This window comes from Pseudochaenichthys georgianus, chromosome 20, assembly GCF_902827115.2.
Source record: "Pseudochaenichthys georgianus chromosome 20, fPseGeo1.2, whole genome shotgun sequence".
Lineage (NCBI taxonomy): Eukaryota > Metazoa > Chordata > Actinopteri > Perciformes > Channichthyidae > Pseudochaenichthys > Pseudochaenichthys georgianus.
In genome coordinates this window covers 21251094-21277878 of record NC_047522.1, presented here as the reverse complement: position 1 = coordinate 21277878, position 26785 = coordinate 21251094, and the positions used below count along the sequence as shown (strand labels likewise).

The following is a 26785-nucleotide window of genomic DNA, read 5'->3' as shown; positions in this document are numbered from 1 at the left end:
TAGGAAATATTGTACTTTTGACAGGTGTGTGTGTGTGTGTGTGTGTGTGTGTGTGTGTGTGTGTGTGTGTGTGTGTGTGTGTGTGTGTGTGTGTGTGTGTGTGTGTGTGTGTGTGTGTGTGTGTGTGTGTGTGTGTGTGTGCACATATGTGTGTGTGTGCACATATGTGTACATATGTGTGGAGCAAGTGTGTTGGCAGAGGTATTTCAGGCGCATGGTTGGGAGTGACAGACTCACGGGGAGCAGATAAAGAGAGAGAGAGGAGAGAGGAGAGAGGGGGAGAGTCTTCTCAGCCGGTCTGAATCTCTCTCAGCCTACACACACATCCTGGGCTCAGTAATGTTGAACACGCTGCGAGAGTGAGCTCTACCTTCCTCACACACTCTGCCATCACCTGCCCGAGGACACAGCCCCACACACACACCCGGTGAGTACACCTCTGATTCACCCATCCTGTTTGCATGTGCCTCTGTAACACTAGTGTAGAGCATCTATTTGAAGCTGAGGGCTCTTGTCAGATCAGAGATATCACTTTGTACGGCGATAACCACTGTATGTCCACTTCTCAACGTTCATACTCTCTACCGTAAGTCTATTATCCTGAGGTAACTTGTCTCAGGAGCTAAAATGAGCCACAGGGTCTTTTGATACTATAATCTTTTCAAATCCTCTAAGCTGCCGGTTGCTTGGAGCCTCTCAGCAGGGGTCTGGCTTTAACTAACAGGACTTTTGCTTGCAGGTGAAAACACACACACACACAAACAATTGAATCGATTGAGGAGCCTGAAAAGCTGTACATGACATCTAATCATGTTTCAAAGCTCCTCGGGAATCCTATTTGCATGTGTGAGCATGCTGGGTGTTTTTGTAATCAACCCATGCACACAGGCACACATTCATGCACTCCCACTGACATGCTGTTGTTCTGGGCTGCCTGCAGAAAAACCAGTCACCCCGTGCCCTCCTTCCCACTCATGCCAGTCACTTCAACATGTGCAGCTCATGTGGCAAAGCCGAGGAGGCATGCTAATGGCGAAGAGTGCTCGTTTTCACACCTCTGTCAGGAATCGAACGATACAGATCGTTTGATGTATTATTCAATACACTGAGCGTTTCATTCTTGCTTCAGTGACGTGAAGGCATAATCCAGTATTACCTTGCATATATCTTTATTATATATCTTTCTGTGAGTAAGATGTTAAGATATCGATGTACAGAGCTGAAATCAGGACCTGGTTAGCCTAGTTTAGACTCAAATCATATAGGCTAGCCTAAAGTCAAAGAAAGTCAATCTGAATGTAATCAAATATCACGTTGATAAATTAGTATTATCCCGTAGACTAGTGAAGGTATTTGCTGTTAACCTGTTTGCGGTTAATCCATCAGAGATCAGATTAAGGAAGTAGGAGCAGGGATTAGAAGTCAGGAGGACTTTAGCAGTCGGGCTGACATACAGGAGGCAGGGGGTTATGTCATTGGGACTGGAGTATGACATGGATCATTGAAAAACAGAGCACTTCAATACAAGACATCTGAACAAATGCCTTCTCGGCCTTTCTCCAAACTACACACCCTTCAAACTAACCAGGTACCAGACGCTAGGTAGAAAGACACAGTTGGTCTGGGTAGTCACCTCTGTATGGAGGGCTATTACTGTGTCTTCGTGTAGGATATTTTTGATTGTTTTGTTAACCATAAGCAAAAGCTGTTGGAGACCTAGTCTTTGGTTTTACCTCGGTTAGGTTCCAATACTTTTATTGTCAGGTTCAAGATGATGTCACAACTGTTGCACGAGGCGTTGCTGTGACAATCATATCAAATCCAGTCTTCATTGAGATGTAGTAGGGCAAACATTGAATTGGTGTTACATCGATTTGCTTTACTTTTGAGTGGGTGAGCTGAAACAGGTGACATCACGTTCTCAAGTTCCTGAGACATTCACAGCATGCAATGAAGTCACTGTAACCAAGTGATGCATCACAACACCGTAGGAGGAGAGACTGTCCTAAAGTATGTGCCGCTAATATTAGAATTCCTCAAGTTGAGAGTACACAACCATGAAAAGTTATTAGAGAGAAATGACTTGTTCGACAATCTGATTGCTGCTCCTCACATTGTTTTCATTCCGAATGGATTCATCTCCTAGCCCTGCCTCCTAATGTAGCTCACAGTCTGCATACTGGATCACTGCCGCCCCCACCACACACACCATTACCTATGTGTTGTTTGAATGTAATGAGTAAGGGGGAGAAGTGAAAGTCGACAAGCCAAGACTCTTTGGAAACTTCCCAATCAGTTTGAGCTGCCAGTGAGTGTTCTGTCCTTTTGGCTAACGAGACACTTCATTAACTATCTGCGCTGTTATGGCCCCCACACACTGGTGCTGGCGTTGGCTGTGTCCATCATTAGCATGTGCCCAAAGCAATTATAATTGACTCTTCCCCCTCCTGCTTGATGGGCATTGTTCTACTTTTTCTGGCATAAGATCAAGACTTTTGGCATTTGGCTTTGACAGTGAACACACCTCCAAACACACCCAGATTACGTGTTAATCTGATGTTGGACTGCAGTTACATTACATTACATTACATTTAGCTGACGCTTTTATCCAAAGCGACTTACAATAAGTACATTCGACCAACATATAATGATGTACATATAAGTACATCAGGCTTCATAGAGCAAACACATTTCAAGTGCTACTCAACTGGCTTTAGATAAGCCAGCCCTTTATTAGTATATAAGTGCTTTGTTAATAGTTCTATCGCTCGAAGTGGAGTCGAGAGAGATGAGTTTTCAGTCTGCGCCGGAAGGTGTGTAAGCTATCTGCTGTCCTGATGTCAATGGGAGCTCATTCCACCATTTTGGAGCCAGCAAACCCACGTGTTTCTGCTGATGGGAACTTGGGTCCCCTTCGCAGCGAGGGTGCAGCGAGCCGTTTGGCTGATGCAGAGCGGAGTGCACGTGCTGGGGTGTACGGTTTAACCATGTCCTGGATGTAGGAAGGGCCAGATCCATTCGCAGCATGGTACGCAAGTACCACCTGATATCAGACATTGTACTCCAGGTGGGCCTTTCTGACCACTTGTGTATCCACTACGTATGACAGGTGTTTTTCATTCCCATCATCAGCTCTTTTTCAGGACCAATGTGTCACCTGCTGCGACACTCTGATGCTCACGGTGTCAAGTTGTTCCAGCTGTGAGCCAGGCAGCGCCTCTATTTCCAGCAGTGTCAACAGGTGGACTGGCTAACCAGCAGCATGACCTTCAGGAGTCTCTCCTCCTTCCTTCCTTCCTCACTCTGTCAATCAAATCTCAACCTATTACTTCATCCTGGAAGTGGGGTTTCCCAACATATGTGCTACTATTTTATTACCTCACTGCGTTAGCCTGGAACTTCCATACAAAAACATTTCACGCCGTAGCTACCAGGCTAATTCATATTTAATAGATTGTTTGGGATTAGGGGACATTTTGATGATACAGAGTTCATAACACAATTTTCATCCTTAAAAATGTATTAAACAATAAAAGAAACACAGGAATTAATAGATAACTTGTTATATATGCTAAATATTTTTAGCAGTTTTAGTGATTCTATCCCCTGAGGCATGCTTTTTATGCTTGTTTCCCTGTTTTGCTGGGATCAGAAGAGATATACGTATATTATTTTTGTTACTGTGCGTCCAGTACAGAGAATGAAGGACAAATAACAAATATTAAGCTTTTACTCATGATGTGTGCAGATAACTACCCTTGGGAACACGCTTCTAAATTCTGTATGGTTAATAGATTAGATGGTTTGATAGGAAAGTCCGTAATCTACACTGAACAAAAATATAAACGCAACACTTTTGTTTTTGCTCCCAATTTTTCATGAGATGAACTCAAAGATCTAAAACATTTTCTACAAACACAAAATAACCAAATCTCTCAAAAATCTGTGATCGTGAGCACTTCTCCTTTGCTCCTTCTCCTAACCCTACCCCTACCCTCCTTCTCCTAACCCTACCCCTACCCCTCACACCAGATACTGCCTGGTTTTCGGACCCCCCCAGACCCCCCCAATAAAGCAAAACTGCACGTTTCAGAGTGGCCTTTTATGGTGGCCAGCCTAAGGCACACCTGTGCAATAATCATGCTGTCTAATCAGCATCTTGATATGCCACACCTGTGAGGTGGGATGGATAATACGGCAAAGGAGAAGTGCTCACTATCACAGATTGTTTCAGATTTGTGAACAATATTTGAGAGAAATGGTTATTTTGTGTTTATAAAAAATGTTTTAGATCTTTGAGTTCATCTCATGAAAAATGGGAGCAAAAACAAAAGTGTTGCGTTTATATTTTGCTCAGTGTAGATGTTGACATTTGATGGAGTTTCTTGAATAATCTCAGCATTCCTGCTGCTCCCACTCCCCCTCCCACTCTCTGCTCCTTTGTGCGGCTGAAAGCAATTACAAGTCAGAATAATTATTATACTCTCCATCAGCGAGACTGTGCCAATTTAGCTGTTCGTTTCTTATCAAATTGTACACGTTTGGACACTTTGCATGTGGGAAATGTGGCTGCAATAATGAGACCCACTATTAAAAGTTGTGATAATTGTTATTCCTTCATCCTATGACAGGCAGTGGTTCGCTTTTGGGAACGACAGTCGTGCGAGTGTTTTTATTTCCGCCCTTTTTTTGGGGGGAAATTATTTGCCATTTTGTGTTTTCATTTCAAGCTGTGATGCTTTCTTTCTTTCGGCTCTGCATATACATTCTATAAATAGCACAGTGAGCAGTTATGGCACATTTGCCTCTTTGCAGTAAATGAGCGTGTAAGAAGCTTACATCTTCCGATGCAGAACAGGAATCAGAAACAGCTCAGGCATCGGATACCAGTGGTTGTTTGAAGCAGTATGAATTGCATAATTCCTTCCTATACTTTCTATCTACAAGCTGACAGATATCCACTGTCTTCCCTGTGACATGATCGCTGTGCCCGGGCCATGTGTGGGTGAAAGGCTGACTCTAGTTGGTATGTGTGTGTGGGTGTGTGAGGGGGCTGAGTATGAGATGCATAAAAATATAAGCGCCTCCTTGCATACAATATTGTATTTAGAACAGACTCGTACTGACATGACTTGTGTTCATGTGATACCCCTTCTCAGCTAACAACAGTACGGCCTGTCAAGGACATGTGCCCTGCCAGCATGTGTTTCTTCTTTACCCCTATGTTAACAGAACATTTGAATAAGTTAAATAATTTTTTAAGCTTTTGAATTAGCCGAAATGCATCGTTGGGCTTTAGAATAGGGAATGTGTCTCGGTACATGGATAAAGATGGCGTTTTTGCCCCTCGTACAATCTGATCCAGGCTCTGTGTTTTACCAAAGATTGAACGACTGGATTTTGGAGGAGTAGGGTGCGTTTCTCGTGTAAAAAAAAAAATCAAAAACCATCAAAGAAAAAAACAAACCTGGATTCCGCTGCTTGTATTAAAAACTCAACATTACATTTAATAACTTCAATAGTGGATTGTAGAAGAATGACAAATGTACTGTGCACATTCTAACCACCTATACTAATTCTCTGTTCCACCAACGCTTCATACTTTATGAATAACTTGACCAGGAGATGTTGAAAATACCACACGTCGCACCACGTGTCAGTTGTCCTGGCCATGAACACATGTTTCCCCTCTAATATTCCATGTAAAGCAGACAGTAGTGAACATGCAGAGGATGACATGTCCCCGGCTCAGGTGCTACTAGCAGTGTGAACACCAGCACAACATAATGCAGCTTATTAAATGCTAAGGATCATGATACCGCCCACTCTATGTACTCTATTGCCAGCAACTTGCCATTTCCCTTCATGTCAGCTGATACGTGGAGCTAAATCTCCTATAAAGTGACAACCGTTTAAAGCAGAATATGTTAAAGGTGATTTATGTGTGCTGGATCTGAGGGAAGACGACATAATACACAGGATGATATTGTTGAATTAGATTACTGTCGTTTATATATCCAGATCAAGAAGCCTGTCGTAGTTGCTTTAGGTATTTGTACGTCTTTCGACTTTCCTGTAGCCTCAGTTTGGACTTTGTTGTGATAAGAGTATACAGGTTATTATCATAGGATTCTTCACGGGGAAAGACCTGAACGTGCTAAAGTGTTAATAGGACAGGGAAGAGTCAGCCCTCCATGGACACATTGAACCGCATGTTAATAAACAAGTTCACATGAAGCAACTGATGGTGACGTTCGGGAATTCAGAATGTTATTAACATATCTGACCTGCAAGATTACCTTCTAAGAAAACACAGTAGACCTCAGCAATTAAGTTGCATGGAAATTGCAGAGCACCTATCAAACCAGTTGTCTTGCACAGAAGCAATATCCTACCATTATCCTAAAAACATCTGTTAAATATGGGGCAAAATAAGAGTCTAAAATAGAATTTCTAAATGGAGATGTAATCCAAAACAACTAAAGTACGGTTGAGGTTATTGACAGATTACACTGAGCTCAGGGTTAGGGTTATATTGTGGTTACATGTACAGTAAGGATGCAACTCAAGCATACCACGTAAAAGGCAAACTACATGCTACTTTTTGGAAACACTTCAAAAAGGACTGGATGCTTCCTGCGTCAATACTCGACCACTTTCCTTGGCCTATTGTGTGTCCTGCTGAGTCCTCCTTGAGATGTGAACCCGCTGCTCACTCGCTCTCCGCTCTTCTCAGGAGCATCTTAACCTCCAGTGATCATTCTGTCCTCCTCTGATGGACTGTTATAACACAGAACACCCACACACTCATGTTACATTCCCTGCACTCATTGTGCCGTTCCTCGGGGACGGATTAATCACCGTCCGACATGTGACACAGACGTGAGACTTTCTGTGGCTCCCGCTGTCAAGCCTGACATTCGCAAATCGTTAAATCACAGGAGTGTGTTATAATGTACAGCAGTAGATCATTGGTGGCAGGCACAGACACTGTTTCACATTGCAGAGCTTTACAGTGTTGTGGTTGGATATATACATCCAGTCACATTATATTTATTTTAACCCTTAGATTCACGAGTGACTGGACCCTACCTTCTTCCATAAGTGGGTCAAAAAGGACCCGTATTAGAATAATGTGTTTTTATGCCATTTTGGTTAAGAAAAATCACTTGTATAATATTTAGTATTATATTTTTGTTCACACTAGAAATATTTAATATTTAAAGGTGGGGTAGGTAAGTTTGAGAAACCGGCTCGAGATCGCTAGAATTTGAAAATACACAACCGGAGAAAATACAGAGCCCCTCCTCCAACACACACGAACGCGCACATGACCAATGAGGGCACGAGATTAGTTTGTGCCCCGATGGAAGGCTGACAGGCAGGTAGGCCATCCATGTTGGTTGTACTTTTTACAGTATTACGGCTTCTACAGATGAATTTTTTTTATGGATTTTTTGTCAAAGCACTTCAGATATTCATTGCTATCGGGATGTTAAGAGCATTCCATGGAATATAACAAAAAGTGTATCTCGAGCCGGTTTCTCAAACTTACCTACCCCACCTTTAAGTTTTCACTATTTATAATTTTAGAAATTTTTTTACATTTAGAAAAAAAAAACCGAAATTCCATTTTTGACCCACGTATGGAAGCTTGGGGTCGTAATACAAAAACCACGAATTTTTTCAAATGTACATTTGAATGGCATGATATCCAAACATGTTTTTTGAGGAATAGCTGGAATATGAAATGATAAAAAAATGTAATTACAAAGATACTCTAAGAAAACCACCTCACCGGGTCAAAAAAGACCCACTTAAGCATCTAACTATGTATGAACATTCAATGTCTTTAAACATATACTCACAAAACTACTGATGCTGAAGCTTTGAGCCTCGTTGATATAATACTTCATCACTCACTGCCATGTAAATTGTGTTTCCTTTAGGCCATCATGGAGGAGGCTGGCCTGCTGAAGGAGAGGCTCCAGGCCATCACGGTAAGGCTTTGTGAAATAATCTATATGTGAAATTGTCCCATTCTACCAGCTGTCCCTTCTTCAGCCACATCTCCACTTCCTTGAAACCATGCCATTTGCATTTTCCTCGTACGCTTGTGCTAACCACAGACCTTATTTAAGGCATCTGAGCAAAAACTCAAAATACATTGACTTTGACACGAGGGAACCTAGAAGTGCTAATATGCTGGCTCACTTACAGGTATAGGACACGCTCCTAGTTTCTTAGTACCTTGCCAGTTGGACCTAATGATCGCCACATTTGCATATCTAACCTTGACAGTTTGCAAACATGGACCCAGTGGACACACTCTGACAGGTGATTCACGCCGTGTATTTCCTCGCTGTGATAACACCTCCAACATTAAGCACAAAGAGGCAGCTCTGTGGCACTCTGGGAGATGTTCTTTCAGGCATTGCCTTGCAGAGTTGCCATCTGGAATTGAAGAGGACTTGAAACATCCGTCTTGTCTGCTCACTTCTTTTTGTGTCCTCTGGAAATAGCTGTTGTTATTGTTGTAAGTGTCTTGCAGTGTGTTTCTGTATTTGGTAATGTCTTCTCTATTTGCACCCTTCCAGTGCTGTGATATCTAGTCTGAGCAGGATGCCATGACACATGTAAGGCACACCTGGAGTGGTTGGACCAGCGTTGAATGCTCTGTGTCAGTGCTATGTCTTGATTTAGTTTGTGCAGACAGACAGAAGCAGAACTGAGACACCATGTGAGATGCGAGGGAGGGCTTTATATTATTCCCAGAAGGCAATGCAAACAAGGTCGAGCATGCCAGCTACAGCTACAGCTAGCAGTGCACGTTTGTTTGTATTGTCCCTTGAGCCCATGCCAGATCAGCTGTCAATCAAACTTCAAAGACCCGCCCACTCAGAGGCTTGGAGGCTACATTTTTCTGATGGTTCTCCAAAGACAATTGAATAGTTCATTATGTTGTTTGGAAAAGATTATTGCTGTACCAAAATAAATAATTGTAAAATCTGGTGTTGGCCAGATGTTAATAATTTGTGGACCGTTGTAAGAATCTAAATCTGTGCTGCCTGAAATGCATGACACTATCATTACATCTCAATCAGTACTTTAGTCACTTCCCCTGAAGTAAATCGATGAGGATCAGCTGATACCTCACCCATATGATATCCGAACGTGAAAAAACAAAAACATGATGAACAATTAGCGCGGTGCCAGAGTCTGAGAGTTCGTCAGACAGAGACGGCACTATAAATACCAGCAGACGTCACCAGGAAGATCCCCTTTCACTGAGGCTTAGAGCCACTCTGATCCAAGATCCAGAGGCTAATTTTAGCGCGCAGTGACCCCCGTCAGTGTGTCATCCATGAACACTGGGCTTGTGTTTTGATGTGGAGTTAAAGCCATTAAGCAGTGTGTTTGTCTGAGATTATGAACAGATATGTGTCCATTATTGAGTGTCCACATGCCATAACTTCATAGACGATTTGTATCTTTTCTACAGCAGGTGTTTAGTAGCAGGGAAAGTTCACGTGGTAATAGTAAACAGGTGCACGCACACACAAGCAGGTAGGGTCATGAAGGTTGTGTTATAAGTTATTTACGGCCGTCCAGCTGTCAGCTTAGTGTTGAAGCGTCGGCCTGTCAGGACAACAGGTGGAATACTTTCCATGCTGTCAAACGTACTCATGATGCAACCCTGTGTCTGATTTCCCTTCGCAGGACAAAAGGAGAATCCAGGAGAACATCGCCAAGAAAAGGAGAGAGATTGAAGAGGAGAAATTAAAACTCCAGTACATAAAGGTACTTTTCACTGCTTGTATGAGGAATGCAGGGGGAAATGTAATACACGGAGAAATGTGATTCTAAGTGATAATAGAAATGTGTTTCCAGCAGAAACTGAGCAGGCGGCAGACACTCCCAGGAGGCAATGCGGGATAGAAATGACTGAATGTGCTAGCTAATAACAATGCAGCACTCTCTGTACAAAAACTGAGACACAAAATGAAGCAAGGCCAGACTTTCATTTCACCAATATTAGCTGGAGTCTCTCAGCATTATATAACTTAGTAATGTTATTCTTATTCGACACAGCTATTTCCCAACACTTACTGTCACAGTCAACCTCCTCCGGCCGGCAATCCCTGTTTCGAAGTGAAACCATTTTCAGCCAATTTACTTCTCATCTGAGGAAGATTAAGGGAGACGGTGGGTGCTCCGCAGCAATCATAGCATGATGATGTGGAGCACCCACATTGTAAAAGTAAGAGAGACAAAAACAAACCATGCTGAGGAAAAACGCTGAAACAATTTCCAGTGCGTTTTAGGAATGTCATAGAATTATAAGTATATCTTTTGACTACGTTATCCCTGAAAGAATGACTGTGTATCCTTACAAGCTGTATGCATAACCTTATACATAGCTTTAGCCAACCTAAGCTGGGAGAATTCCTCAATCTATCCTTGATATATTTTAGTAACTCAGACTCACATCTTACCGACAAATGTGTTAATGTAACACCTTGTAAATGGTGATGCATAGTAAGAAAAGGTATCTTCTTGTAATGAGCTGTATAACTCTTGAATAATACTGACGGTGTATGAGAAACTCTGGGGACATCTAGTGGAGAGTTGGGGGATGACATGGTGTTAAAAGACAGCTGCTTTCACCATGACGCCAACCCCTTTTGAATTACGAATAGATGTTTACATACTGAGTTGCCTGTGTGTCGGTGTGTGTGACTGACAGAAGAAGGCCCTGAGGGAGCAGTGGCTGATGGACGGCCTGAGTCAGCAGCAGGAGGAGCAGGAGGCCATGAGGCTGCAGGCTGAGGACGAGCAGCAGCAGAGCGACCAGCTGCAGAGCAACATCCTCAGGTAACCTGCAGCAAAGCACAGCTCATCCCACACTGAGCAGGCAGGCAGCTGACACATCGTGTGGGGGAAGAAGGCACTGAGGCTTGTGAGGACTGAGTGATCCCAGTGGGGGATATCACTCGCTGCAGAAGAAGAATAATGTGATTTTAGAGTCGCTCAAACAAGATCTATTTTTCGGTTGAACCAAGAGTTGTTTTGCAAGAGGGTACTTGTGGAAGCTTGCGAGTAACACTTTCTGAGTTTTGAGTATGTGTCTCTTTTTTTTGCTCCAATGTTTGGGTCATTTTCAGAATCAGGTTATATTGCCGCTAGGTTGACACATTTTGCATTGGAGAATTATGGTGCATTCATAAAAACACTAAGATGTATTTAGTTATTTTGGAAAAAATATACAGTTATTATAAAAATATATTTACCATTTTTATTTTTTTAAATGAACACATTTTTTTACATAAATATTTAGAAAAACTTAGTACAATATAAATGTGACAGAATACTACAAAAAAAAAAAATAATATCTCACGAGAGCTCCAGTGAAAGAACTGAGCAAATGTGCAGAAAAACTCATCAATATTGAAGTTTAAAGGTTTTTTTTGCTGTTAAAGAAAGTGGTGGGTCCCTTTCCACCTTGAAATCAACACAAGGGTGAAATTGCAATAAAAAAAGGTTTCCTAAGAGGCTGCCAAATGGAAGTTACATCATCATCCGCTCTAAGATGCTTTTTGGAAGCCAGATGTGCAGGAGTCTTGGGAGAACATGAAGTGCTTTGGAACATCAAACACTCACTAATTCACTGTCATGTTTCTACAACCTCGACACTGGCACTGTGCCTCCGTGTGTATACGTGTGTGTGTGTGTGTGTGTGTGTGTGTGTGTGTGTGTGTGTGTGTGTGTGTGTGTGTGTGTGCGTGTGTGTGTGTGCGCCTGTGTGTGCGCCTGTGTGTGTGTTGCACTGTGGGAAGCAGCGAGGGATTAGGACCAGACTGTTTGACCTTAACTACCCCAGCAGCAGCATGTGTGTCAAAGCGCAGACAGTTTCCTTCATTACATCACAGCATACTTATCCCGGCTTAGTGTCTGCACAGACTCACAACACATGAGGCTTCACACGCTCTACATTAACACAACCCACTGTCCTGCTGTGAGGAACCATTTCCAACAATGTGCAGTGAATCATGACGAAAGGATGTGTCATATTTCACCAACAACCATTGAATCCTTGTTTCTATTTCTTTAAGATTTGAATCCATCGTAATCGTGTGTTAGTTGCATATCTTTCAATGGACCATAAGTGCTCGATATTCCTTTCTTTTGTCGTGATCACAAAACAATTATTTGGAAGAATATTGACAGATTTTAATCAAGTCATTATACCAGTGTGTTTGCATATGAATTTACTAGAAAGGTGATTTACATTTTCAAAATCTATGATGGGCCAGATTAGCGGTGTAAAGATGTATCAACGCTGTCAAACAGGACCCTGATCCTAAATGTGCCCTTTGACCTGTGGTTAGCGCTTAGATTAACACCTCAGAAAGGTCAGAAATGCTGTTGTTTCGTGAATGTACTATACATTTTACCCGGCAGACCTCTAGAGGTTTAGGAAAGAAAGATTAGGCTTTTATTTGATTCATTTCTTTAGGGTAAAACCGCCAAATCTTTTTTAATCTTTTATTTCCAACACCGCTACACACTTACTGTAACAGTAGAACCACTTACATGTGTGTAGACCTCAGAGCCATGTTCTAAAATGAAAACATGTTGTGAGCGAGCACAGCAGGACTTCCCAGAACGCTGCGAGTGTGGAAAAAAAGCCCCGAAGCAAGTGTTAAGTGTTTTGCTTCATTAAAATGCATTCAAATGCTCTCTAGCTGCTGCTGTTATTAAGACGAGAACAACGCTGCTCAGCTCGTTTCATTAATCAACTGTTTATTACTCTCCTGTACAGAATAGAGAAGGAGATCGAGGCGTTGGAAACACAGGAGCTCGACGTCTCGGCCAATGAGGAAGCAGTTCTGAAACGGTTAAAAGAAGTGGAGAGGACGGCTGAGGATATAATAAAGGTAGGCGTACAAAAAAAAACTGGCTGCTTTTTATTACTTTGCTCGCTTGTGTTTTGCATACTGATTATTTCTGCTTCAATTCACCTTGAGGCAATGCATCCCGATGAGAACTAACCTTTCTTTAAACTTTAACAAACGTAGTGATTATTCAATTGAAGTGAAGACACAGGTCTATATTTGAAACAATGCCCCCGATACATACTGATGAACAGCATATGGTGGAAAACACTGGACTAGAAATGTCAGCATTTATGCCGAAAGACAGGGTTTTGAAAAAAATGTTATTTCTACTTGGCTAGATAAGGAAGTTCATTATATAACTGAGATGTGGGTTTCTGGTTCTTTTGGATTCTTATGGTTGTTTCTTTCCTAGGACATAAGCAAGGCTGCTAGAAGTAGCCATGCTGCTAACAATGTTAACCAAATCACTTATGAAGCTCAAGGGACAGGAAATGTATCCTCAATGTTTCTGTTGGATATTTTTTTCCCAACACATGTCCTGTTTATAAAACTGAGATTTAGGTTTCTGGTTCTTTGGGAGTCTTCAGGTTCTTTCTGTTGGGGAATACATTGCCCTGCATGTCCTCCTTCGCCCTCTGACGCAGCTGAGCAGCCGCTATCTCCCATAAGGAGGGGCTGCCCTAGCATATTGTTGATGTTGCCAGTTTGTGACCGGGAAACTCGGTCAGAGATAGTTATTGTTGTGGGACACCTGGAACGCATCCTTCTCGGGGTGTAGATGACCCCGAGCCGTAAGCGACCACAAATGTGATTCAGTGTCCTCAGCGGTTTAGTCTATCGATTGAACAATGTTGATATTACACTCTGAACTAGTTAAACCCTGGAGCTACAGGACGGGTCTTCAGAATTGATTGTGGCATCTCTACCGTGTGGTCAACTCGTGGCCCGTGACATGTCGTGTGAATTCTCCGGCCGAAGCTCCAAATAAACCGTCAGTGTCTGCCATCCAAGCTCCAGCTCTCCTCGTGTCTCTCTGAGTCCTGACTCCACTTGCTTCAGAAGTTTCCCCCACACTTTCTTTCTTTGGACATTAGCAAGACTGATATTAGCCTCGTAGCCATGTTGCTAGCGATGTGTAAACAAGGAAAGCAATTAACTCGTGTATATGAACATCACGCGACAGGAAATATATTATCAACCCTTCTGTTGCACATGTTTTTGCCAACAAATGTCCTTTGTCTTGGGATCCTTAAGGTTGTTTCTTTCTTTGGACATTAGCAAAGCTGCTTGTTGCCGAACAGATAACTTGTTTATATGAATAACAGGAGATTTCTGTTGGGCAGTTTTGTTGCCAACGAATGTCCTGTGTGGTAGATTCTAGCGCTTTCTACAAATCTACTGAAACTGAATCCAAAGGTCATTGTTTGCTACTCACACCATGCCGCCTAGGCTCTCCCTCCAAATACTCTAATCTGTGCTCGCCTCTAACAAGATGCACTTACTGGGGACTGTGTGGGTGTGCTTGGCTTCACAACAGGATGCTTCCAGTGAATAGGGTGGCAGGTAAATGGATTTCTCTCCGGGTGGGCGTGCGGCACACATGCACTAACATGAATAATTTGCTTTCTGGTTGCTGTGTTTGGACTGAAATGAATAAATGTGGCTTTAATGCGACATGGACTGCTGATGCACCATTAATCTCTAGCACTGCTGTCACGCTGCATCTCTCACCACGTTGACCTTCAACTACTCTGTCTTCACATTTAGGAGCTCAACGCAGACTTCCAAGCAGGTACAATCTTCTCTTTACATCTGGGTTTGTTTTGAGTCTGTAACACTTTTCTAAGGCTGGGGTAACACACTCTACTAATAGATCTCACCTTATTTAAGTGTTTTAACCAACACAAATGAATGTTACTTATTTAAATAGTCATAATGCTTAATCTATTGTTAATATACTAACATGTTAACCTCAATTATTTATCATTCAGACACAGGATAGTTATTTTCTTAAGCCCATTATTTTGGAACCATGATTTCATAATTGTAATACCATGTTGTTTGGCTACATTCTGGTAAATACAAAAACTTGAGAAAGATTTTCAGATTCATACCGATGTCATGTCTGTGTTTCAGAGATTGAGATTAATCTGAACGTCTCGTGTTTAGCAATAAAGAGAATAACCATAATGCTCAAACATCTTTAATCGCCCCCCTTATTTGATCCTGTTTGGTGGGCTTAAAAACTTAACATTCGTTGTTTGTTATTTTGTGATACATAACTGGGACATAAGGATACTTGCTTTAATTATTATCTTTTATAACCTTACTAATCATGGCATGGCTTGGCATTTATAAAGTGTTCTCGTATCTCACTGTTCAAACTTTGTTCCTCAGATGCGATGCGTAATGCCTCCTCGCCACTCCAAGATGTACCATTCTTCTACCCTCCAGTACCAACAAGAAGCCCAGCTATCCATAGGCCTGGTAGCGAAGAACCAAAAAAAGGTACGGACATCCTTTACTGCAGATTCTCAAAACCAGTTAGGATGTTGAAAGTATAATAAAATGTGGTGCGCCATTGGACTATGGGGAGATTTTAGATGCCTGCCAGCAATTTCCCAGAGTTCTCGGCACCCTGCTGACATCCATGTTGTGCTCTTTAGGCTTAGCTGTCTGGTTAAGACCAGGCGCTCTGATTGAAAATTCATAATGCTACTTTAAAAGCTGCAATTTTCATCAGGATGCAAATTATGAAGCACTTAGAGTTCAGTGTGAATAGAACTGAACATTTCTATGCCGCCATTTAGAATTCTGCTGGAGTCATGAATCATTGACAGCAACTGTTTCATGAGGTTGGAAAAGACTGCAGCACACTGACTGAGTAAAGACTGGAGGCAGATGTACATATTGTACTGCATTAAGTAGGCATTTAATCAATAAGAAAACACTTTAAATCGTATTTAAGGCAAAAGCATTTAGCATTAGAAGGACAAAAGGGAAATATTTGTTTTCTGTTGATTGACTCAGACATGCCATTGCCTTAAACTGATCACAATTAAAATGCAATATTTGAAGTATTGAGTGTTACCTCAAGGTTACAATATGAAATATTCAGACATTGATTTACAGTGAGTCTTTTCTCTATTGCAGCCACGTTTGCGATGGAGATCAGTGTGGAGCATGATAAGAGAACAGGCAAAAGTCAGGTGGTCTCTACTGCCACCATCACCCCAGAAAGCCTCCAGGATAGGGGGTTCAAGGTATATGAAGATGGCCGCAAGTCAGTATATGCATTGCACCCAGATGGAGGCAAAATGCTCAGTGGATCAGTTGGAGAGATGACGCCCAAAGAGGTGGAAGAGCTTCTGCATCAAGCCGCAGATAGGAACGTTCCCACTGGGGTGCAGTACCATCAACCGGCCTACTCTGCACCCTACACAGAGAGCAGGCCTTCAACACCCAGGACGCCCAATCAAACACCGAGAGAAACCCCAACCCCCAGGACGCCCAATCAAACACTGAGAGAAACCCCAACCCCAACACCCAGGACGCCCAATCAAACACAGAGAGAAACCCCAACAGCAACCCCAACACCCAGACCCTTTCAGAGCTCAGTAGCACCCAGGAATGAAGCTGAAGAGGAAGGCCAGCAGAGCCAAGACCTGGAGAGATGTAAGACCCCAAAAACACCCAGCCCTATCAAACAAGACTCAAGAACTGGAGAGGAAACCAAGCTGCCCTACTGCCACATTCCAGGACAATCGTTGGGTGACAGGCCTCCGATTTCACAGCCACAGTTTGGTGCTCAAACTCCTCGAGGACTCGCCAACAGGAAGACGGGTGCCGGCAGTCCAAAGACCCCGTCTCTTGTCTCAGTCAAAGCCAGATCTGAAGGAATGCCTACAACCGTTCAGCCGTTCTACATGGATGTTGATAGCTGTTGTCCTTCAGTAGCCAGCGGTCTGCTGGGTGAAACCGATGGCTTTTTAGAGAGCTCTGGTGAATTCGACAGACTTTCCCCCTTCTGTTCAGAGAGTATCGAGTCTCTGAACTTCGCCAACAAACTGCCAGAGGAGCTGGAATCAGAACCGGTCACCATGATCTTCATGGGTTACGAGAACGCTGATGATGACGAGGAAGACATCCAGGCCGAACTGGTGGTCATCGGCAACAGCGATGACGATAATGACGAAGAGGCCCAATGTAGTCCTGAAGAAAGGACCGAGGAGTGTCTCTCATACCACCCAGAGGGATACAAGAGCCAGGTCTTCCAACCCAAAATGGGAAAAGCCAACGTTACCGGCCGCAGAGACATTATTGATGATGCCTACTCAGACTGGGAGGATTTAGGGCTCCACAAGCCCACATTCATCCACAAGTCTGAGAAGCCAAGTCCCTACCTGCAGGGGCATAGGGGGGAGACGGCGAACACAGGAAGCATCAATATGGAGGAAATGAAGCTCTGTTCAACAGGAAGATAAGAAGGAAGATTACCACGTCCTGAGAAACTGGGTAATTGAAGAGGAAATGTAGGAGAATAATTTAAGTGATTTTTTTTCTTACTATAGGTTTGAAGATATCTCAGCCTGGCTCCTAACCTTCCTCTTGTTGCATTTATTGTGAAAAGCCTTACCTTGCAATAGTTTGCCTCTAATATTGGTTTGACTGCAGCACTTTGCCAAAGATATTTATGCTGCAGGTAGCCAAACTAAATCTTTAAAGATGTCTTGTGACCATATGTGGATGTTCATCTTGTTCTTGCCTTTTAATTCTTGGCCGTTAACCTCAAATAAATCTTAACATTTTTGGAAAAAGTGTTGTTCCAGCTTTGTGTCAACCTTGTTGCTTTTGAAATGGTGTCCACAGTTATTTGTGGTTACTGTAAGTGGTGGGAGGCCGTGGCTCAGTGGATAGTGTGCTGGACTTCGAATCAGGGGATAGCAAGTCCCACTGCATGTCGTTGAGTCCCTGGGTAAGACAAGACCTCTGGGGATTGTCCACAGTACTGAATGTAGGTTAGTCGCTTTGGATAAAAGCGTCTAACAAATGAGATGTAATGTAATGTCATGTGACTAATTTATGGTGGTGCTTTGTTTTTCAATAAAGGTGTTAATCATGCCATGCGGTGTTTGAATTTCTACTTTGAATGTGTACATCAACAGTCCTGTGTGCTGTTACAAATATGTCTTCATCTTCTCATTGTGACGGTGTTGTTTTGGCAGCAGTGCCTGATAGTAACACTGACATATAGCCAGCACTTAATATCATCAGATGACTTCATACACTTATTTGCATTGTTGTAATGATCTGTAGAGGATGCGACATATTATGATCTGACAATACCTTGGAAACAGCATGAAGGACATTTGAAAAGATGTCGATTGCCACTTTGAATTAATAAATGAATGATATGTAATAGCACACGTACACAGCTTCAATTCACATTTAAAAAACATGAATATTATTAAATAGAGGTCTTTATGTGTTTGTCTGAGCGTCTCAGTAGGAGGCGAGCAGCTCTGAGTTGTGTCTGCAGGAGGGGAAGGACTGACGGCTGAGAGAATTGCTTTCTGCTGCTCATGTCGAGCACTCGCCCTTGGTTTGCTTTGTGATGGCTCCTTAGACTTTATGCACAAAGGATACAGTTATATAACGGCAATTTCGGATGAAAGAAAAAAAAACGTGAGAAAGTGAGAAAGCTGAGGCCGTCCATTGTCATCGCTGTCACCGAAATATTCACGGTGTATCCGTCTCTCTTGGCTGGAACAGTGTAGGCACCTAACAAGTGTGTGAATATATGCTGTCTTCCTCTGACGGGAGTGAACGTGCCGTGTGAGCAGAGATGTTTTTGGGCTGAAAAAGATGACTCATTCTTCACAGCATGGATTGAGTAGTCAGTCACACATTGTGGATGTAGTTAGCACTCCTGAGCAGCCTTCAATGAGAGAGACACATCCCAGAGAAAGCAGTTTAACAGAGGTCAGTGGATATGCCAGAGGAACAAGCATTCTGGATTGAAACGTTGATGTTGAAATGTGATTTTCAACGCTAAACTGGATGATAGTCATTAACTGAGCTTTTGGTTTATTTGGAAATGTCTTTTACATTTTTATAAACCTCACATTTATACTTTATTCATGTCTGACAAAAATGTGGTTATGTGGTGTTGGCATTTATAGTACCAAGTTATTTACTGATTTCACAGAAACAGCACTTTTGGTTCCGCTTGATTTGCCTTTCAAGCATCCTGAAATGCTGTGATTGGAAAATAAAATCACTGCCAAATGAAGTGCTTTCAAACAGCAGGAAATTATATAATGAGAATTCTTGTTTTAACCTATAACCCAAGCTCTTGAATTAAATATGTAAATGTAGCTTTTGAAGATCTTCCTAATAGCAGAGAGTACGAATGTATAATAAGCTGGCGGTTCAAATCAATCCTGCTCCGGGATGGAGTGTGTGTTCGAGCACAAGATGAGCTCCTATGCCTGAGAGTGGGTTCATCAAAGAAAGCTCAAGTATTGGCTGCTCCAGTGCACCCCCCCTCCTCTTGCCGTCCAATCAGAGGCGGCAGCAGCCAGGCAGAGCTGCCAGTGTGATGCTGCACTCAGAAACAGAAACAGAGCAGAGCCTTCTCCGTTTATCCTGTCTCAGGTAGGTCTATTCACACACACACACACACACACACACACACGCACACACACACACACACACACACACACGCACACGCACAGACACACACAGCACTCGAACAAAAGTTTGCAAAGATGTTCCTCTCCGTCAGGCTGCAGATCCATACTGCATCATCTGCTGCTAAAACGGAAAACACCCCATGTGTTTGTTATTGATGTGGACCGAGGGATGCCGCAAGCAGATCAGAGTTATTAGGATTACAATATGCTGATCGACGAGCTGCAGTGATGTGTGTGTGTGTGTGCATGTGTGTGTGTGTCGGCATGTGGGGGCTTAGAGGATGTGATTAAGCTGTGAAGTTGGACTGTCCTTGTGTTGACTGGTCAGCTGATTACTCAGTAAAGAACGGGTTAGTTGACCCACATGTGTTTCACTAGTAGTGTCTTGTCATACAGTTGCCTATGGTTTCCAAGTTGGAAGATATTTGTCTGCGAGAAAATACATATTTTTGTGTAATTTCAGATGATATTTTGCTACTGTGCACCTAACAAACTCCAGCAATGGTTTGTCCAGTACATCCAGTCCTCTAACAATTGCCTGACACAAAGGTGTTCCTGGAGAGCAGACGTTGTTTTTGTTTGTGATTTTGAATGCTCAAAATAAAAAAGGTTGACGTCAGTAGAGTTTGGATTATAACAAAAAATAAGTATGACAGCTTCACGTCTTGTGAGTCCGCTGAGGAAGGGCTCCATGTAGAGCAGTCAATGAATCAATCCATTGTATCCAGCAGTTAGTAAGTATTTAAGGGCGGATTATTGGTTCCAGATTACAGCCGGACCATTTTAACAGAGTTTACAAGAAAACAGCGCATTTGTCAGGGACTGTGAAATTGTGGGGCTGTAGTTGTGTTGTGTTTGTGTGTTTGATTATTCAATGATGTGACTCTGGTGCTTTGAATGCTTCATGCTCCTTTCAGGGATGAGAGAAATGATAAGTGCAGATGAGCCTGCAGCTCTCTTTCTCAGTCCGCTGCAATGATTACATGTGAATTCTTAGAACAGAGAGGGAGCCGGTGATTTCAAGGCTTTCACAAACATAAATGTACCTGTGTGTGGCTGCGACAAAAGCTCACACACACACACACACACACACACACACACACACACACACACACACACACACACACACACACACACACACACACACACACACAAGCACATACACATACTGATGTCTCTGTCAAAATTGTATTGTGTGTGTGTGTGTGTGTGTGTGTGTGTGTGTGTGTGTGTGTGTGTGTGTGTGTGTGTGTGTGTGTGTGTGTGTGTGTGTGTGTGTGTGTGTGTGTGTGTGTGTGTGTGTGTGTGTGTGTGTGTGTGTGTGTGTGTGTGTGTGTGTGTGTGTGTGTGTGTGTGTGTGTGTGTGTGTGTGTGTGTGTGTGTGTGTGTGTGTGTGTGCTTTTTTCTCTCTGCTGCTTTAAAGTCAGCCGACGGAGCCCCCCTGGTGACATTGGTGAAAAAAATATCAATGCGTGGCCACGCATTGATATTTTTCTAGAGGACCAATGATATACATGCAAAGTGGACTAAAATCTCAGAGTTTTGGAAATACAAAATAATTACATAGGTTTCCAAAAGATAGTATTTTATTCTCTATACAAAATGACTATAAATGAATGTTCATTTATATACTGTAAAGTTAAAGGTGGGGTAGGTAATTCACGTCAGAAACACTTATTGTTATATTCCATGGAATGCTCTTAACATCCCGACAGCAATGAATATATTAAATGCTTTGACAATAAATACATTCAAAAATGTCATCTCTGGAAGCCGTGGCGCTGTAGAAAGCACGACCAATCATCCGAGCCGGCCCGGCTAAAGTAACTGGACGGCCTACCTGCCTGTCAGCCTTCCATCTGTGCACAAACTTATCTCGTGCCCTCATTGGTCATGTGCGCGTTCGTGTGTGTTGGAGGAGGGGCTCTGTGAGGAAGTCTGAAGGAAGGGGCAGATTTTTTCCGGTTGCGTTCTTTCAAATTCTAGCGCACTCCAGCTGGTTTCTCCATTCTTACCTACCCCACCTTTAACAGCCCTTATATTTTCCTTTAGTGTTGACAGGTTGACATATTTTAAGATCAACGATCACAGACTGGACATGTTTAAATGTTCTTTCTTTTTCTCTGGAGAATGGAAATTCATATCCAGGAGAAAACGGCTGATATAAGCTTTTACAGGCGTAGTGACACATGGTGTGCGCAAGATCTATACCACTGAGATAAGATCTACTTTATTCCAAGGTCCCTTATTCTCATGAGGATGTCAGCCTTGAGTTTGTGGAATGAAACCTTCTGAAAATGCTTTCACGTGTCCATCCTCTCAACTTCAACGTGCCCTTTTTATGGAGGGCTTAATGTCTCAACTGCTCCTCACTGAGCCAGGAGATTGGGCATTGGCATTCAACGCTAGTGAAGATTCACAGGCTTCTTGCCTTGAATTCAGCGACACCCAAACAGTCATTTGGATCTTTTGTATGTGGTGTACCCACTTGCGACACGTGCCGTGAAAATTAAGACACTTACTGTAGAAAAAACGATTAAAACAACCTGTTATGTTTCTTATAATAAACGTCTAGCAGCTTTTATTATGACTGTTGTCCAAGAGCAAAGATGGAAAAGGTGTGCAGTTGATCAAAGCAACACAAATGGATTAATACATTTCATTCTTTGACTGACTTGGCATCTAGAAACTATCAACATGGTTTTATTTTACCTCGTTGTTATTACCATGACCTAGTTGTGCACACACTGCTGGACAAACTGGTCATTAATAGTAAAACATTTATGATTGAGGTCTCATTAAACGCCATATGTTGATGTATCGTCATTATTTGTAGCTTGTCATTTATGTCTTCTGCGATATGGTCCTGAAATCAAAGAAGAAGAAAATGCGCCAGCCCATATAGTTCAGTTTAGTTCAATTATTTTTGAACTTATGTCAGAAACACAAACAAATATTAACAATTAATATATATTATATTCTCCTTTTCTTTTTTTTTTTTTTTCCTTTTCACTCAGATTAATAATTATAACAAAGTACCAAAATAATTTTCAGATGGTCTCTGTTCATGTTCAACAATATGCAGAACAACGGGGCAAATGATCAAGCAAACACGTAACTTCTATCCAGAATAGTGCTGCTGCAGTTTTGGCACGTGCATGCAGAGTTGTGAACAGCATATTGGACAACTGTTTGTGAGTCGAATGCAAAGCCCTTATGGATTTTGAGGAAGCCTGCGACTCAATCTGAGAGTCTGTAAAGGCGGACATTGGCACATCTGATACAGATTTGGTTATTATCGTTCAGCTCCCTCTCTAATCTCATGTTCTTCTCCTAACTCACTTTTGATTAGTTGAAATGAAAGGGTCAAGGGGCCAAGGGTTTCAAAATAGCATTATTCCCGATGTATTAGCGTTAAGTCATTGATGGCTAATGCACTTTTTATTGGGATTGTGTGCTTGTCGGTCAATGGGAAACAGCCTCGGGGAGCCTCATCTCCACTCGGCCTAATCGGAATGACAGTTACACCACTTGTGTGTGTGTGTGTGTGTGTGTGTGTGTGTGTGTGTGTGTGTGTGTGTGTGTGTGTGTGTGTGTGTGTGTGTGTGTGTGTGTGTGTGTGTGTGTGTGTGTGTGTGTGTGTGTGTGTGTGTGTGTGTGTTTTATGTAAAGTTTGCTTTTACTTCGTTAACACTCCAACAAAGCCTGAGCATTTGCGTGTGCCCGTTGGATGGCTCGTTTCTACCCGTGTGACTGACGAGCTGTTCCCTGAATATGATTTCTGTGTGGATGATCTACATGTTGACGGTAGGCCTTGCTTAGTTTTATAATATGCCAATAGATAGATCAGTGTTGTTTTAAGCTAATAAATGAAAGGGACATTTATCTACAGCCATATCATTAAGATTATTTCTCTATTGTTCAGCTGTTCCAGGATGCTTGTTGTTGGTCCTTACGGAGCTTTAAAAATGCACAATTTAAGCCACACCTAGTATTTTAAGATGTTTTTCAAATGGCATGTTGTTCTTTGTCAACAAAAATACCCCACACCAACAATCTGTGTCTCAATATGTTTTGGCTTCCTGTCTGATTTTCCGCCCAAAGCTCATTGGTTCCTACTTAAGTTGTAGCTGTCGAAGTTAAAACAGGCTCAGTAGTCACTCGAACAGCTGGACACTCTGGATTTCATCGCTGCTTGCACAAGAGGATGTCGTGTGTGTGTCGTTGACTGTTCACTGGGGTGGATTAATACACAGTATGTGTACTATTGAGTATTTGTGGCAGCAGAAAGGTGTATATGGGATTGAGTACAAATAAACTACAGTGTGTGTTCACAGTAATGAAAGAACATGTCGAGCAGTGACATTGATTTTGTTGAATAATGGAGGAACAATACATAAGGCTTTTGATTCACACATGGGGATGCATTCAATGCTGGTTCTGATATTTATTTTCGATTTGATAGCTTAAAGAGAAATGTAGATATAGTTAAAGAAATCCTTAAAATGTAAGAATGTTTGGATGCATTACAAAGAAGATGTTTTAAAGTATAATGGTCACAAGGACTATTTGCAGGTCCATGCAGTCTGTCTTTGTAAAGCAGAAATCCCACGGATGTTGTTGACAAAATGGACATCGTTTCACAACCACAGCATCCGTTCAAATGATGGAATATCAAGATGAAATAAAAGAAAATAGGCCATGACTTAAGAATGCAATGAACCATGAAGAGATGTATGTTGGCTTCATGCAGCACTGTGACGCGAGAACTCATGGACATCCAGGAGCTGTAGGGATTTGGAGAAATGTACTCGAGCAACTTAAGTGTGTTCATTTATGATTTAATGAGGGCATTTGGGTATCAGGTCCTGGAGGCATGGTAGAAAATAAGAATTGCGAACAGGCTCTGCAGAGGTTTCTCTACGCTCACAAAAAACGATTATGCCTTTTCAGAAATAGAATAGTCATTTTAAATGATCTCTGTCAAATATGATGTGCAGTTTGAGTAAAAAGTCGTTGCTCAGTCTTAACAGGTCAAGTGTTACTCCTATCTTGCATCATGTGCTAGGTGTGCTGGCCTACGTGACATTTCATATGTTCATATTTAACAACCCATAATTATATCATGCCATTATATGTTGAAGAGCTGCTGACATCACATATCTTTGCTCCGATTAAAAAGCTTGCAGTTTCTCTCCACCTACTGTCGAGTCAGAAAAAAGTGAATGCCTCCTTCTTAGGTTAGATGTCTCTCTCTCTTTGTCACACTGTCATATCAGCTTGCTAAAAAACTGAAGGCTGTGGGCTGCAGTTTCAAAAATGTAAAAGTAATTTGACCAACACGACAAGGTGTTTTTCTTTAATGAGGACGTTTTTATTTACCACTCAACCCACACAACATGAATACAGCACTGCTCCCCGTCACATTGAACAGTCTGCTGATGCTGCTGAGGCGGAGGCGGCTGAGCAGTGTTGATGGTTACCATGGCACTCAGTCTGTCGCTTGCATGTGTCCTTGTAGGCGTATTTGTTTGTGTAATTGAAAACTTCCAAAGACAACCAAGGCATTGTGACTGAAGAGATGTCGTGGCCTCTTGATGGAACACGGCATACTGCGGTGCAACATAGCCATGAACAAATTAACATCATGTTCATTTATCAACCAAAATGTGTGGCTGAATATATTTTTGAAATGAATCATGCAGGAGTGATGAAAGGAATGTGCCTGCTATGAATGCTCCGTAGAGAGGACGAGGAGAAAGGATTGGATGTTTGGCGCTGGCAGTGTTTGATGTTTGTAGCCGTGGGTATCCTGTTAAATACTTTCAGCTTTCAAGTTAAAACAGCCTTCAGGCCCTGGTGAGCGTTTGGCAGCCGGAGCACATCACCTCGGACTCATAGAGATAGATGATATATCAGAAATAACAAGCTAACTATCCCTTAACCTTCTAATATCTCTTTGAGTGTTCATTGTGGACAAAGAGAAGAGTCTATTTACCCTTCACACACACATGGTGGCTATAGCGAGAGGTACCACTCTGTAACAACTGTGTGCTATATTGAAGTGTGGACCCAACATGCATGCACACTTCACTATGATTCCAAACACATGTTCAGATTTGGTTTTAGCACGTGCATATCCCCAATTTTCTAACTAATCATTGTTCTGTGAGATGTGCTCTGTTCACAAAGTCGTATGCTGCGGAGTGAAAGTAAAACTGTACAGAAATGCTTAGTGAATTTAGATTTGGATCAATTCTGTGTATTCTTCTGTTACCCACAGTGATTTGTGAAGAGCAAGAGGCAATCAGGGACTGCATCTTGCGATTTGGTATTCAAGCACTGATTGTTCTCACACTGACGAGTAATAGCCATTTAAATGTCTGTGAGAACATGTGTGCGAGTGTGAACGCAGGGATTGGGGGGCTCAGACAATCATCTTGCAGGGACACTCTGGCAGTGTGTGGGAGGCAGACCCTTCCCGGCAGTCTTACATAAGAACAGCCATAAGGCCATCTAATTCAGCTGCTTTTGATGTGCTTCATCTCTTACTGAACATAACCCACTTAGGAAAACCTCCCCCTTTCCCGTTTCTCCAAATGGAGCAGACACAGAGCTCTTAAGTGCCGTCCGTGGACATGTACAAATGTGTTTATTGCACTTCAAGAACTGTTAAGGAAGATTTGCCAGAGTCACATTGGTGTGATTACATTCACACTCACAAAGACATCCTGCAGTGTCACTGAGCCGGTCCTGTGTTCTTGTTTTTGCTGTTGATGATGATGATGATGAAGATCTTTTCCATTGTGAGTTTTGCAGTGACAAAACCCTTCATTTGTTCACAAAGAAACGCAATCTTTAGTCTGCACATTCCTATTTGTATGCATCACAGCGATTCTCCCGCTTTGTATAACTACATAATTATATATAATAACACTATTGATGGTAAGTGCTTTGTTACACAGTGTGCAATATTGAGTTAATGTCTAAATAATAGTCCTGGTTCAGCTGAGTGGCTGATTTAAAATCATCAGCTTCTATTTCGTTACATTTTAATGTCTTGCTGGTTATTTGGGGTGATTTCACACAAGCATATTCAAAGACGGGACTTCGAAACATAAGGAGGAAGACAAGGTTACGAAGACTGCAAATCATTTCAGTGTGAAGGAGGCGTACTGTGGATATGCTGCC

The 26785-nt window shown here is 42.2% G+C and overlaps 1 protein-coding gene across 2 annotated transcripts in view; it reads left to right on the top strand.

Annotated features, from left to right (window-relative positions):
* The first annotated feature begins 223 nt into the window (after nt 1-223).
* The window catches only part of palmdb (palmdelphin b), a 32518-nt gene continuing 5956 nt past the window's right edge, over nt 224-26785 (top strand). Inside the window, exons 1-8 of one of the 2 annotated variants that reach the window (XM_034108952.2) lie at nt 226-427; nt 7950-8000; nt 9721-9801; nt 10748-10875; nt 12824-12938; nt 14667-14691; nt 15297-15407; nt 16053-18020. In XM_034108952.2, the coding sequence (XP_033964843.1) occupies nt 7956-8000; nt 9721-9801; nt 10748-10875; nt 12824-12938; nt 14667-14691; nt 15297-15407; nt 16053-17383 (1836 nt within the window). In that variant the 5' untranslated portion in view covers nt 226-427; nt 7950-7955 and the 3' untranslated portion in view covers nt 17384-18020. Of the gene's footprint in view, nt 428-7949; nt 8001-9720; nt 9802-10747; nt 10876-12823; nt 12939-14666; nt 14692-15296; nt 15408-16052; nt 18021-26785 lie in introns of those variants that run through there. The other variant, XM_034108951.2, reaches the window with a different exon arrangement.